The sequence below is a fragment of the Antechinus flavipes genome, chromosome 1 (assembly GCF_016432865.1).
Source record: "Antechinus flavipes isolate AdamAnt ecotype Samford, QLD, Australia chromosome 1, AdamAnt_v2, whole genome shotgun sequence".
NCBI lineage: Eukaryota > Metazoa > Chordata > Mammalia > Dasyuromorphia > Dasyuridae > Antechinus > Antechinus flavipes.
In genome coordinates, this window is record NC_067398.1 from 283,188,229 (window position 1) to 283,202,875 (window position 14,647).

At 35.1% G+C, this 14,647-nt stretch overlaps 1 protein-coding gene across 6 annotated transcripts in view; it reads right to left on the reverse strand.

Moving 5' to 3' along the window:
- The window catches only part of APBA1 (amyloid beta precursor protein binding family A member 1), a 246,286-nt gene that overhangs the window by 16,858 nt on the left and 214,781 nt on the right, over nucleotides 1–14,647 (reverse strand). For 4 of the 6 annotated variants that reach the window (XM_051961900.1, XM_051961927.1, XM_051961892.1 and 1 more), the window contains 5 exons: nucleotides 12,904–13,049; nucleotides 6,405–6,437; nucleotides 5,178–5,264; nucleotides 4,146–4,331; nucleotides 584–763 (listed from right to left, as the gene is read on the reverse strand). In XM_051961900.1, the coding sequence (XP_051817860.1) occupies nucleotides 584–763; nucleotides 4,146–4,331; nucleotides 5,178–5,264; nucleotides 6,405–6,437; nucleotides 12,904–13,049 (632 nt within the window). The remainder of the gene's footprint in view (nucleotides 1–583; nucleotides 764–4,145; nucleotides 4,332–5,177; nucleotides 5,265–6,404; nucleotides 6,438–12,903; nucleotides 13,050–14,647) is intronic. The other 2 variants (XM_051961917.1, XM_051961937.1) reach the window with 2 other exon arrangements.

The following is a 14,647-nucleotide window of genomic DNA, read 5'->3' on the forward strand; positions in this document are numbered from 1 at the left end:
ATCTAGTGTCAAGATTGGGCCCCAAAAGCAATCACCATAAAATAAAAGCTTTTCCAAATCTGGATTCAATCTAATTTCCTGGCCTCTACTCCTCCACATAAATTTTGCTATAGGTAAAATGGTCTTATTGTTCCCCAAATACATCTTGTGTTTCCCTGTTCTGTTCACAAGGTTTATCTTCCTGATATATCAACTCCACACTCCATCTTTACCTTTCTACATTCTACTCATCCTTGAACCCAGCTCAAATCTCATGAAGATCATAAGACTTTCTCTAGCATTTTTGCTCTATTTGTATCATTCATCTGACAGGTGTTATATCAGAGTTGTCTTTAACTCTTATAAGATAATATTCCTCTACATCTTCCTCTGAACCTAGCTTAGAAATTTACAGAAGTTCAATAAACAATGCGGGTTCCTAGATTAAAAAAACAAAACACAACAAACATGCCCCATTCTGTGTATTCATTCTTCCCTTGGACATTCCTCCTTCTCTTTCTGTCTCCCAGGAGTCCTCCATATTGTCCTCTATTTTCTGCCCTGTATTCATGGTAATCAGCCTGAAGATTAAGGAGATACCTACATCTTTGCAATTTTCAGACTTGGAGAAGTGGATCAGGTCATCATTGTACATGTCTTGGGTGTTGAGTAGATCGCTGTACTCTTTTTGGCTGAGATCTTCTGGGTTGATTCCATTTGCCCTGAGGAATTCCTGGTAGGCCACACTAAAGGCTTGACCAATGGACTGTGCAATCAGCTGGGCCTAGGAGTAGCCAAAGAAAGAGAGCAAAAACAGCAAAGATCAAGCATTTAACAATGCAATGACTGGTCTCTTAGATTAGGGTTGAGAGCTTCTAGAACATCTCCCAGTAGGAATGTATTCTCAAGGTTTAAATTTTAGATATTGGGGGCAGCTAGATGGTGCAGTGGATAGAATACCAGCCTTGAAGTCAGGAGGACCTGAGTTCAAATTTGACCTCAGAAACTTAACATTTCCTAGCTGTGTGACCCTGGGCAAGTTATTTAACCCCAATTGCTTCAGCCAAAAAAAAAAAAAAAAAACCAAAACCTTAAATATTTTTACATTAATAAAAATCTTCTGGGCATTAAGGATCATAGGTTATAAATGTAGAGCTGGAAGGGATCTCAGAGGTCATCTAGCCCAACTCCTTCATCTTAACAGATAAAGAAAATGAGGCCCAAATGACTTGCCTAAGTCATCCAGATACTAGAAATCTCAGGTGAGGTTTGAACACAGATCCTCTGATTCCAGAGTTGGTATTCATTTCACAGTACTCGTGTAGGTTTAAAATAATTAGAAAGTTCTGTCAATAAAAAACTATAATAAATAAATACATTTGGAATTTAAAAATGATAATAATAATTAGAAAGCAGCATAGTTCAAAGAAAAGGTACTGGTTCTGGAGTCAGAAGACCCAATCTTGAATATCTATATGACGTCACATTATCACCTATAAAATGAAGGTGTTGAACAAGATGGTTTCTGATTTATGATTTAATCCCTTCCATAATTTTCAATCCTTCTTTCCCTACCACTCTCTGAACTCTAGTCACAAGAGCTAGTGAACACTCTGTGTTCCAGGCAGTAGAAGAAACATCTCTTATTTGGAGAAGAAAGTGGTTGTTTACATGTCCGAATTTGCATGAAGGATATGATAAATAATAGTCTTTCTTATGTAAGGAGTTCAGATGGACATTATCAGATTTTGATTCATTGATTTAAAAAATGTGCCTTGGAGCACAAATACTCTTTCCTTGGTGGAGCTTTTCTGAGTATCATGAGTGGACACAGCCATTCTCGGCTGCCTGAAAGTACAGGAATGATATTTGCTCTGTCACCTACTTAATTTTCCTTGTTCCCTTCTCGTAAGAAAACAAGAAGGAAATGAAACGCATTATTTTTTAAAAAGGCCTCAAGAAAGGTAATATAAAATCCAGATTCTCAAGCAAAAGGTTGCTTTCATAGGAATTCAACTGTGAATGCAGTCGTTAAGCCAACATTTAGGTTTAAGTTGAGAAACTCAAAATTCTGAATTTGAAGTATTTCCTCACTTTCTTCTAGCATGTTTTCCTTATAAGTGATTCAAGAACAAGGGGAGGAATTTTACCTAATGCCTACTAAGTGGCATCATTTTGATGATATTTTAGATGGAAGGGGCGAGGGGGTGGGGGAAACAGCAGGGACTATTGGATGGATCCCTGTACTTGGACTAAAAAAGGCCTGTATGATCCTGGGCAAATCACTGAGCCTTAGTTTCATTATATCTAAAATGGAGGATGGGCTGAGGGGGAATGTCCAGCTCTAAATCTGTGATTATATGATCCCGTGAGTGTCTTTAGTAACAAAAGGCATGATTACAAAGATGCTAACAGATTCTATCCTAGTCAAGTTTCAAATAAGTAACTATGGTCTCCTTTTTAAAAATAACATTTTCTAGTCAGGACTACTAAACATCTAGACAGAAGTGACTTATTTCCCCACTAAAGAAACATTTATTGAAAAAGAAATCCATTTCTTTTTTCAGAGAGTCAAGGAACTAGGCCACCAGAGTTAATTTTCTGGTGCAACACCCTACAAAGAACACAGTTTATTCACTACAGACTTAAAAAAAAATCAATAGCACTGATGTAATATTTCCTTATTTGTCACAGAGCTGTGGGAATCTGAATCAGTTAAATAGATAAGTTGGCCTCATCTCAAATGCAGAACCAGAGACATGAGACTTACCCCAGTGCCACCTTAGTGGTGATTTGGAATTGCAATTGGCCCCTGTTACTCTATATTATAAATGTATAGTGATTTGGTTTAATTCAACAAAGTTTATTAAGCACCTGCTTTGTGCAAGACATTATCTAGTTATTGGGTGGGTGTCCAAAAAGAAAAAAAATAATAAACAAACTTTTAAAATATTTTAGCATAAGCCATATAGACACTTCTCTTGACAGGACCAATTTGAAAGGCAGAAGAAGCAGATAAAATAGAAAATGGGTGCCATTCCTTCTTGATTGTTTTTCTTTTCTGTCCCCAAACCCAGGTTGCCCAGATTCCTTTAGAAGAGACATGATTCATTTAGATTGCCTATAAAATCTGGGAATCAGTTACCTCTTCTAATCCTTCCATTGAAGCAGAGAATCACCCACTAAGGTGCAGAATTCTTCCTTCTATCAATATACCTTCTCTAGAACTTACAGAATTATATACAATAGTGGGGTCAAGCTCAAATAGAAAGAGGGGCTATCAAACCATACATAAGAATACTGGCAAGCTAAATATTGATTTAGAAAACTAGACATTCACATTATTTGTGTTCTGCTATATTTTTATTTATTTCCCTCTGCCACAAAGCAGTGAGAAGTCAGGGTCACACAACTAGCTTGTTTCAGAAGCAGGCCTTGAACTGGGGTCTTTTTGATTCTGAGGCCAGCTCTTTATCCCCTATGCTACATTGCTTCAATACAAACAAATTTTACATTTTTTTCTAAAAAGTTTGGAGAATCTGGGATTTCGTCTGGAAGTAGGAAATGTACATTTTTGTGGAGATAAAAAAAACTCGCTGTCAGTAAGAGAGAGATACAGCATGTATAAATAGAGAGAACATTGGGACTAGGAGCCAAGTGATTCCAAGATTTGCTACTGACTACTTCTGGGAAGCCTTGGACAAGATACTTAGCTCACATGGCTTAAGTTTTCTCATCTATAAAATGAAGGGATTATAAAGACTCAATGATTATTTTTTTAATTCTTTGGCTCTATGGAAATAAATTAGGACTCTGCTGGAGCCAGCTCAAATAGATTTTCAAAAGCTGATTGTTAAATTTTCACTGTGAGTATTTATATCTCAGAAATCAGCGAATTCTGCAAATCAGGGCTGGATTTATTGTTTCATTGGTTATCTAGACTTAAGGAAGGGATGGAGAAAATGTTAAATTAAATGTAAATAAAACATAAAAGTATGTCATGTTTTCTTTTGGGAGGAAGTCAATTGTTAAACATTTACCAGCACATCACTGAATTATCCTTCATTTCAGCTTCATCATTTCATTTCACTTCAACTCAACATCACAAGAGGGAAATTCTTTGCCTCACCACCAGCCCCCCAGATTTGAAGCAAACTAGTCCTTACATCCTCAGATTCAAAGACATGGCAGATCATTTTGTATTGTCTCTTCCCATCCTGGGATGGATGAGAGGCTTCCACGTTATCTTGGGAATTGGAACGAGGCATTCGCCTGCGGGCCATCAGCACAACAATATTCCCGATGTCTGCAATGTAGGAAATGGTCCTTAGTGGGTGATCCATCATAGTTTCCTAGAAGAGTTGGGAGGAGAGAAGAGAAATACTATGGCCAGGGATCAGAATATGCAGGATGCAGATGACATCTAACCATGCCTATCTCAGACTTGTACTTTTCCCACACCTCACTCATAAGAGTTTGTGAATAACAGCTTTAAAATAACTCAGTGCAGGGAGATCTTGTTGAACATGTATCCCTAGTTTCCAGATTTATATATAACCTGTAATTGAATTCTCAATACTACTTCAGCTACTTCCTAAGGTTGGAGAACCAATTTATGACAGGTGAAAAGAAATATGAATTGAATCCATTTTTACAACTAATGCAATATTTGTGGGAACTACTGTAAAATATCTAAGGGGGATTGCTATACTTTAAATAATAGAAAACTTCTTACCAGGCTGACCTAGCTGGATTTATGGATTTGAATTTAGATATTTTAAGTCAAAGGATTCTTAAACTTTTCTGTCACAATTTTCTGCTATACTATTATTCTTGGAATAATATTCTCAAATACATAAAATGTAAAATGTATATATGACAAAGAAAACCAATTATACTGAAATATAGTCATGAAGATTTTTTAAAAGTTCAATGATAGTAAGATTAAAAGCCTTTGCTTTAAACTTTCAAATAAATATTTGACAAATTTTCTATGGTTTTTTTTATTCCTTAATTCTTAAAAAGGTCCACACCATTTCTCAGTATGATAGTACAAAAAGAGAATAATTTAACTCCAGTAGAATGGAGGGTTTGCATTTAGGATGTTGGCAAGAAACCCATGTGAAGAGTGGGTTAAATTTTGAAAGTTATTATCCTAACAAGTCTCAGCTCCAGGAAAAGCTGTCACTTATCTATACCTGTGTATCTGCATTCAAGACTTTTATTCTCTGTGTAGAGATGAAGAGATCTACTTCTGTCATGGGCTGAGATTCTCCTTCAGGAGCCTGGAAGAAGAACCAGGAGGTATATTAACTCCCCTTTGCAACTAAGCATTTTTAAGAAATCAGTTAGGTCACAAACAGGGGAACCAAGACACAGTCACCAGAACAGCAATGCAGAAAATATATTGGAGCTTGCAAAAGCTGAAGGGGGGGACAAAGGTATGAAAGCTGGGGCTGTAGGCATGAAAGTGAGTTAGAATCATTGTATAACATGATTATGTTTTTAAAAATTAATTCCTTTGTTCTTCCCCCAGTGGAACAGTGTAGTACCCCACTATAGCAGGAATGACTTATATAAGCATTTTATAGAAAAAAGAAATGATTCCAATCCTTTTTTGAATGAGAAGGGCACTTTCAGCCAAAGTTATCTTCACACCAACAGCCCATGGGAACTTAGGGTTGGTTCCAAGCCTGGGCTGCTGGGGAAAATGTTGACTGCAGATGCAAATCAAGATATTTCAATGCAGTTCTGGTAAGAAGGTCCTAAGGATCACACAAAGGCAACAAAAATTATTTTAGCAAAACAACTCACTGCAGAAGTTATATAATTGATAAAGATATAGACCAAAATGCCTGTGCTGTTGAGATTAGATCATAAAAGCATCTAGAAGTTTCATACACAGAATGCCTCAGTTAGGATTATTTCTGAGTTTAATCATAAATGTTGAGTCTATGGGTACTGCCAGTTCTTTTTTTTTTTTTTTTTTGCATCCAGCAATTTGACATATTCACAAATTGAACGAAACTCTCATATGCTGAAATGTGAAGGGAAACTTTTTTTTTAAGTTAAGCTGTCGAACACAATCAAGTTCCTTCCATATTAATCCTGTTTAATGAGTAGAAAACACATAGATTACTGCTGCCTAACCCAAAGAGTATTTCCAATCTTTGCCCTGTCATTCATTCTTGGCTCTAACATGAAATGGCAAATGACAAGCAACTGAAAATGGCCAGTTTAGGCAATTATTTTTTTTTTGTAGGAATGCTGGTTTTATATGAAGACTCAAAAGTAAATCTGAACAGAAACTTGCTGGATGCAGAAAACAAAAACAAAAACAACACAAAAGAGGAGGAAGAGCAAAATTAAGTAAATGAAAAGGGCAGGCATCACACCAAGCTGATGAATTTGTAGTACTGTAGTACCTTCTTCCTGCTTTTGGCTAATTTCTGGGCCATCTGCTTAGCATGGAATAAATAGAGACAGGAGAATGGTTAGAGAAGGATTTTCAGAGACTCAAAGTCAAAAAGGGGGATTTACAAACCAACATGAAGGGCTTGGCTTACCACCCTGTTTAATTGTATATGGGGGAAAGAAGGCTGGCCTTGAAACAGTTCACTCTGAATAGAATCAGTTTTCTAAAGTTGGATTCAGTAGTAAACCCTGAAGCAATTGTTCATTTTCATTCTCTTGTCATAATGTGTCCAGGATTAGTTAAAAAAAATTTTCTTCCTTCAAGAAAAATGTTACTAAGGGTTCTTCCTGATAATTTATACTCTGTAGATACCAATCCTACAAGTTATTATTAAATTAATGAAAAATCCAAAGATACTGCTGCCTCAAAATGATGGGACTGCCATCTTGGCTTGGTACTCACCTGGTAGGAGAGCTCATTTTAGTTCCAGCAGGAAATCTCTGCTTCATTAATTAATTAGTGGTTTGCTGGGCTGCCTTATTGCAGAGAAACAGGATGTCAGGCATCAAATATTACTTCCTAGGCACTAAAAGGCCTGAAAAACTAGCAGACCCCCATCCTATACTTAGTATACAGTTTTCGTTGGGTGCATTTAAGTTCATGATGAATGCTTTACTCTGAAAAAGTCTGAAGGCAGCAGCTGCAAAGTTATGCCCTAACTGCTATTTAATTATGATATAATGGATTTTAGCTTCTAATGAGTAATTTTCCTCAGATTGTAGACCACATTACAATTTGGTGACCCTAATTGCCAGAGAAAGTCTCACTCTGTCTTCTAAAATTCTCACATTAAACAACTATTCCTGGAATATTGGAGGGAGTTTTTGTCTTTTTAACCCTGGAATGGATGTGATAATCCAGGACTCATCACTGAATGTCCTAACCAACAAATCACCAATATCCTTTGACATTAAAAACCTATTTGATGGCCTGAAGAAGCAAATGCTGGCAAAATCCCATGAAGTGAGATATGCCAATTACAGCAGGAGTGTCCAAAATAAATTTGGGATGAACAAATCAGAAGGAAAGAGGATCCAATGTACAAATGACTTGAGCAAAAGGTTCTTTCAATTAGTTTATATTAAGTTTATTTTATTTTAAGCAGTTGAGTAATACCAGATCAGGTCTAAAAACTTAATGATTTAAAATAAACTTACATTCATGATTTGAACAGAATGTGGTAAAAGCTATGCTGGCCTGAAGCCTGATTTAGAAACTGGACTAAAGGAAAATGATCTATAGAAAGTGTAGTGAGAACATGCATTATAAAAACAAGAAAAAGCAGCATCCATTTAAATCTTCATGTTTATTAATTAATTAGGACTTACTACCCAGCTGTCTTGAGTCACTTAAGTAAAATGGAAACTTACCTATTTAACCATAGCCACACTGACAGTTTCCATTCTACAAATAAATTGTAACTCTTGGGAGAAACTATTTTTTGGTTCAAACAAATCACCTGCTTAAGGATGGAAAATGTCAGACCTTATGAATAAATGATGAAAGATAGGTACATGAAAAGTATTTTGCATGACTAACCATGAAACTATCAAGGGTTTCTAAAATTAAAGCCAAGATATAATTCATAATCCTAAATTTATTAATTTATGCTTCACAATATTAGAAAAAATGGATAAATGCATGCTGCAATACACACAAGGCTATTCTATCAAAGCTGAACTAATTTGTAGAAAAAATGGGGTTTCTCTCATTTTCCTTTTTGAAGGGGAAAGAAAAATCTGGTGTATCATTACTCAACTTGGTGGGAATGAGAACAGATAAAAAACAAGGATGTGCAAAGAAAAAAAGCACATTGGTCAGAAGGAGAATGAGAACAAGGAAAAGGAGTGTGAGCCAAATTAGGGGAGGAGAAAACACTTTGATGGTGCCTCTGTCTTTTGAGTTGAAAAATATCATACTGTGTGGAAAAACTTATCTGGGATCAGGGAGAAACATAGTTACCTCTCATTATTTCACAATTAACATAGTTGGTTTCCCTCATTCAATCAAAGAAAAGAGGCCAAGGGATTCCTTCTGGAAGCATCTGGGGTATTCTCAAAGAATAATGACTTTTCAAAGCAAGCTAAAAGGGATACTCATAGCAGAAAAAAGGCCAATAACATCCAGAAATCCTGACCCTGGAGAGTGGTCATTCAGCTAAGATAGTGCTTATTCATTTTTCTAAAATAACTATAATTGGGGAAAGGGAAGAACTGAGCTTCATAGATTGATTCCATCTTCTTCTCCATTGATTATATTAGATGATAAGTCCACTGTACTTGGAGTCAGGAGACCTTGAAACGAGGTTCTACCTCATGTAACAAAGCTGGATGACTTGGGACACCTTAAATTGTCTCAATCAGTTTCCTCGTCTAGAAAATAAGGGAAATATATTTACTCTATTTACTTTTATGTGGGACAAGCAGAAAACTGTTTGCTAAAGTAAGAGAAGCCTTAGGCCTTAATTTTGCTTTCTTAGAAATCATGTGACTTGAAGAAAGGAAATACACACTTTTTTATTGAATCCTTGCTTTAAAAGAGTGTGGATTATATTAAAGTAAGCTGTCAGTAGAAATAATACTATATTACGGTATTTAATTTCATTGGTATAGGGTGAAGAAATTCCTTGCCAATTTAGGTCAGACCTGAAAACAAAGCTGTGGTGTATAGAATACTAGATTTTGAATCATGAAGTGATAAGTTCATTCAGCCTCAAATACTTCCTAGCCACATAATATTGAGCAAGTCACTTAATCTTTGTATGTCTCAGTTTCCTTTATTATAAAATGAGAATAATAATTGTACTTGCCTTCCTTACTTTGCTCTTGTGAAAATCAAATAAGATAATATTTGTAAAATATACTTAGTTATAGTGCCTCATAACTAACAGGCATTTAGTAAATACTTGTTTCTTTCCTTCTCTGAAATTTATAGTCTAAACATTTCCTAGAGCACTGAGTGACTCACTCAATAGGACTTGAACCGAGGCCTTCACTATACCATATTACTTCTTAGTATTATTAGCAATAATAATATTTTATGATATTATTTAATTATGTTATGATTACTAATGATTCCCAAACTGTTCATTAAGAGATTCATAAAAAATAATTTTTTCAGTAACAGCAATATAAATATACAAACTGTAATTATGACTCCACTAGGGAATTGCCAGTTTAGTATAGTTAGTGCTACATGAGTAAAATGTGGCAAAAATAATAATAAGAATGAAAGTCTGTTTCAAGGTCAAAAATCTCCAATTAGATATAATGTGTGTTTAGTCTAGTTGATAGATCCCAGAATAAAGCACAGCAAAGCAGCTCCTGAATCACACAAAGTTTAACCAAGTAATTGGAATTAGCTTGGGGATAAAAAACATCCTGAAATCACAGCAACAGGGAGTGGTATGTTAGTCAGATAGGAGAGAAAAAAAGGTAAAATGTTTTGGGATTTGTTTTTTGTTTTTCAAAGATTTTTTATCATTAGCTCAGTCACTTTTTAAAGGGCACTAGTGAATGGATTTTAAAGAAAAAGTCCATATTGCCTCTCTTCTCACCTTACATCTTACTAAAGATAAATGTTACCCTTTAAAGAACTAGGGCACAAATGCTCAATTGCTTCCTGTTGATGCTTCTAGCCAAGTACTTCACCACTCATTATTGAAATATCAGACAGGTATGGAGAAGTATGAAACCTCCCTTTGAGACTGGTGCCTTTTACGGCTACATATGTCCACAAGCTTACCTCTAGATACATGACAATACAATCCAAGTTAGGTTTTCAAATATCTCATACTCCAAATAAACATGTTTCCATGTGTTGATATTTTCTTTGACTCCAACAATCTACTAGTGGATGCTCAATTGTAAAGTATGAATTTTTGGACATGTTAGTTCTTCAAGTTTAAAAAACTGTAGGCTGAGTTGTAAGCTCTTTTAATCTTAAAAAAAATCTTAATTTTAAATTTTAATCTTAAAAAAATTAAATGGATATAAAAGGAACGAGGTATAAAATATTTAATGGAAGGCAATGCTTTTCTATAAACATTCTCTAAAATGATATTTCTAAGTCATTAATGAAATAAATTTACCATTTTACAACAAATTAATTTAGCTGCATAAAATTGCTCTAAGCAAACACAAATAGGTCTTGATAAGTGTGAATGCTCTGAAATGTTCATATTATTCAAATTCACACAAGATATTTCCACATAAAATTACCATATTTTATATAACTATTGCTTTAAATAGTGTGGATTTGAATACATTTGACCAGTTGGGGGCACGAGGGTTCATGTTTTACCTGAATCAAGACCTAGCTGTGTTCCCTCCCACCTTCATGCCTTCAAATCTGAATCCTAAAGAGAACAAAAATATCTTTATAACTAGATGTTCTTTAGTGTTGTGTTTCTAGCTAGCAAGGCATTCTACTTCATGTGGTTCATAAAACTTTGAGATGTCAACTCTGTGAAAATGCAAAATAAATTTTTTGATCATGTGTTTGGTAGCTGAATGTATTTTTAAAAAGGAAAAGAAGAATAACACACTGTTAGGATTCTTATAAGATGCCAAGTTAATGGAATTGATGAGATAATGATTCTCTAATTTACACGTACTTAGTACTTACTATAATTCCACAAGATTCACCCTATTGAAGACCACTGAGAAAATAGTGTTAAAAAGGAGAAATATACTGAAGCTGAGATCTATCTTCTGATATCACCATAATCTAATATTTGAAAGATTCAAGTTGGTTTTAACTTATTTTTTCTAGATAAAAGTCAAAAGGTGTTTATTTTGAACTTTTAATCATTTGGAACATTTGAAGATTATAGGAATGTTCATATCTAAGGACAGTGGTAAATGATGCCTTCTGGATCTTGGTACAGTGAAAAGAGAACTGGATTGGAAGTTGAAGGACCTGGGTTCCACTTTTAGCTTTGCTACTTAGTACCTGTGTGACACTGGACAAGTCACTTGAGCCAGCTAGGTGGCAAGCAGACAAGTCTGGAGTCAGGAAGATTTATGTTCTAATTTAGCTTCATTCACTTAAAAGCTGTGTAACTCTAAGCAAGTGACTTAACTTCTGCTTACCTCAATTTCCTCAACAACAAAGTGGAGATAACAGTACCTATCTTGTATAGTACTACTCAAATGAGAGTATCTGAAAGTGCCTGTCACATAGAATGTGCTAAATAAATGCTTATTCCCTCACTACCTTTGATGCTCTGGGCCTCATTTTCTGTATAAAATGAGAGTTACTAGATGAGCCCTGAAAAGAGAGCTAACAGTGCTAAAATCATCATGATAATCAGACCTAAAAGATATGAGTTAAGCTTTTTTTTTTAATGAACAATCATTTATTAAGTCCTTTGATATGCAGTTATCTTCCTTACTTAACAGGTCTCTGACCTGCTAATGGTCTTATCCAAAGAATTTTCATTTAAAAAGTATTCTCCACTAAGACAAAGTCAGGAGAACATTCTATCCCTTCTTCCTCCAGGATCATTTGGTCCTTATCATATAATGTCTTACATAACTAGTAATTACCTTTAAATCAATGTTTCTTGTTTCTTCTTCCAGAACTACATGGGGATAGACCTGTTATAACTTCTTGGTATGGTGCCTTTATGTAAATATTCTAGGGATATTTGTTCAACGATAGATTCAGCATTGTATCTTTAACTCCTAGGCTTCATCTCTTCATCTTTTTCTTTCTAATGTTATCATGCAAGCACCATGGTGGTTCTTGAGGAATGTATTTGAGGGAAAGAAAGTTAAAGAGAAGGAGGTAGGTAGTCATGTTTCCTGAGTGACACTTAAGTAGTCTAAAAATGCAACTCCAAAAAGAGAAACTTCAATTAACCTCTTCTTTGAAGGATTTAAGTCTAAAATTTTATTAAAAGAAGAGCTTAAATTCTTAGTAGTTACTAGAGTAGAAATAAATGATCATTTCTCTCAGGGATGTCCTCCATAATGAATTAGGGTTTTGGTCTTCCTAGTTTAAATGGCTATCTATGTGTTATTTCTTAAGACTTAAGCAAAAACAAAGTCTATGACAACTAAATATGAGGAACAAAATCTACTCTGTGTAAATCACTCTGCTATTCAGGATCTGAATCTGCTACCATTGTATATAACCAGAATGAATAAGAAATCAGTGAAAATTATGACTTCAATAACCAATTATGGTTATAATATTTACTCAGCTCAAATTCTTTTCTGGATTCCTTCAGATTTTGTATAGAGGGCATGGTCTAAGGGACTGAGGGGAGGTTGGGGTGGGAGGGACAATAACTGGGTCAGAAACTTGATTTTCACAAACTTAAATTACATTTCTTATATTCAAGGAGGAGGTAGACTTCTATGTTAAACCACTCTGGCAGTTTTAATCTCTCTCCCTTCTACCCTTTTCTCCCCCCACATGAACAACACACCATAGTCCCTTACCTTTATTCTGCTTACTGCTTCTTGTGCTTGCATCATTCGAACATTCTTGGAGGGGGTTTTGTCAGAAAGCAGCTGGGTGGAGCCAAGGTAATTGGCTGCAAAAATGATGCCATCGATCAAGTCTTCGGGATCACATGGTCCTGGAACTATAATACAGAAAACTACAGCTATGAGCAAAGCCACATTCTGCTAGAGACAGACAGAACACAGATCACTCAGTTCTCCATTTCTTTTCACTATCATTGACTCATTCAGACAAGTTAATGACACATTCAGGCTTCTCAGTCAGCTTGCCTATCCAATTGTATATACTGACAAATTTGTGAAAAGATAATCTATTTTTTCTTTTTTTTTCCACTAATGGGTTATTGGAAGAGAAGACATTTTTTCCCCTTTATAGGAGAAAGTTATGTAGAGAAAATGATATGAAAATTATTTAGATGAGACATAAAGCATGGTAATTATATTTGCTGAGTGAATACAAAACATCATTCCCTATTCTGCATATCTTTACACAATTATTTTCATAATTTGGGAAACAAATTATCCCAAAAAGGGGCATGTCAATTCAAAAGCTTATTGTACTTTCTCAATGGCACTTTGCCCTAATTCTGTAGATTAATTTCACCCAGCCCATTCTACACACCAACATTTTCAATGTGTAGCCCATAAAGATCAATTCTAGACTAAGTTCTGATCAATAATGTCCATAGTAGGCTACTACCATTACATTTTTTATATGGATAGAGGCTCTTAAAAAAAAAAGAGTGCAGATTCTACTAACCATGATTTACAGTTGAACCCTATTTTAAATTAAAATTTATTTGGTAGAACTTCCTTTTTAGTACATCACTTTTAGATGAAAAAAATTAAATATCTTTTCTTCGCAAAGTGCTTATATCTTGTCCCATATATATCACAGAGTAATAGAGCTAGAAGGGACCTAAAAGGATCCAATTTCTGCATTTTATAGATGAGGAAGCTGATGTCCAAGTAACTTGCCTATAGTCATATAGCTAATTAGTGGCAAAGTTGTGAATACAATCCAAGCAGGCTTCCAATATTTCTTCCTTTACCACATATTGAACCCAACCCTTTCTGACTATATAGAAAGAATTCAGTCCTAATGCACTAATAATCATGTAATCACAGACTCTATAAAAATAAAAGAAATATTAACAAATATCCTCTTTGATGCACAAATTCCTCTCTCTTCCACATCCTTGATGACTTCTTCATTTTACAGGTGAGAAAACTGAGGTGCTTTTTATTTTGTGGCAAAACTCAGCTCAAATCCCATTTTCTGCAGAAGGCCTTTCTCCTTGTATCCTCCTATCCAAGCTAGTGCCTTCCCTCTGAAATGACCTTCCATTCTTAGTGTATATTTTATATGTATTATTATTTACATGTTTCCTTCAATAGAATATGAGCACCTTGAGAGCAAGGATTGGATTTTTAACTTTGTATTTTACTTTGTATTCCCAGTGCTTGGCAAAGTGGTTGGCACATAACAAGCACTTATTATATGCTTACTAATTGACCTGCCCTGGGTCATAGGGAGAAGTGTCTGAGGTAGGATGTGAATCCTTATCTTAAATAAATGCTCCTCCTTGCAAACTCCCTTATTTGTGGAAGAGCCAAATGAAGAACTTTTCAAATCCTTGAATTTTACTTCCTTGAAAGACTGAGGCAGTCAGTCTTTAAATATTATTGGAAAAGATATTTTCTTCTCCAAGACAAACAT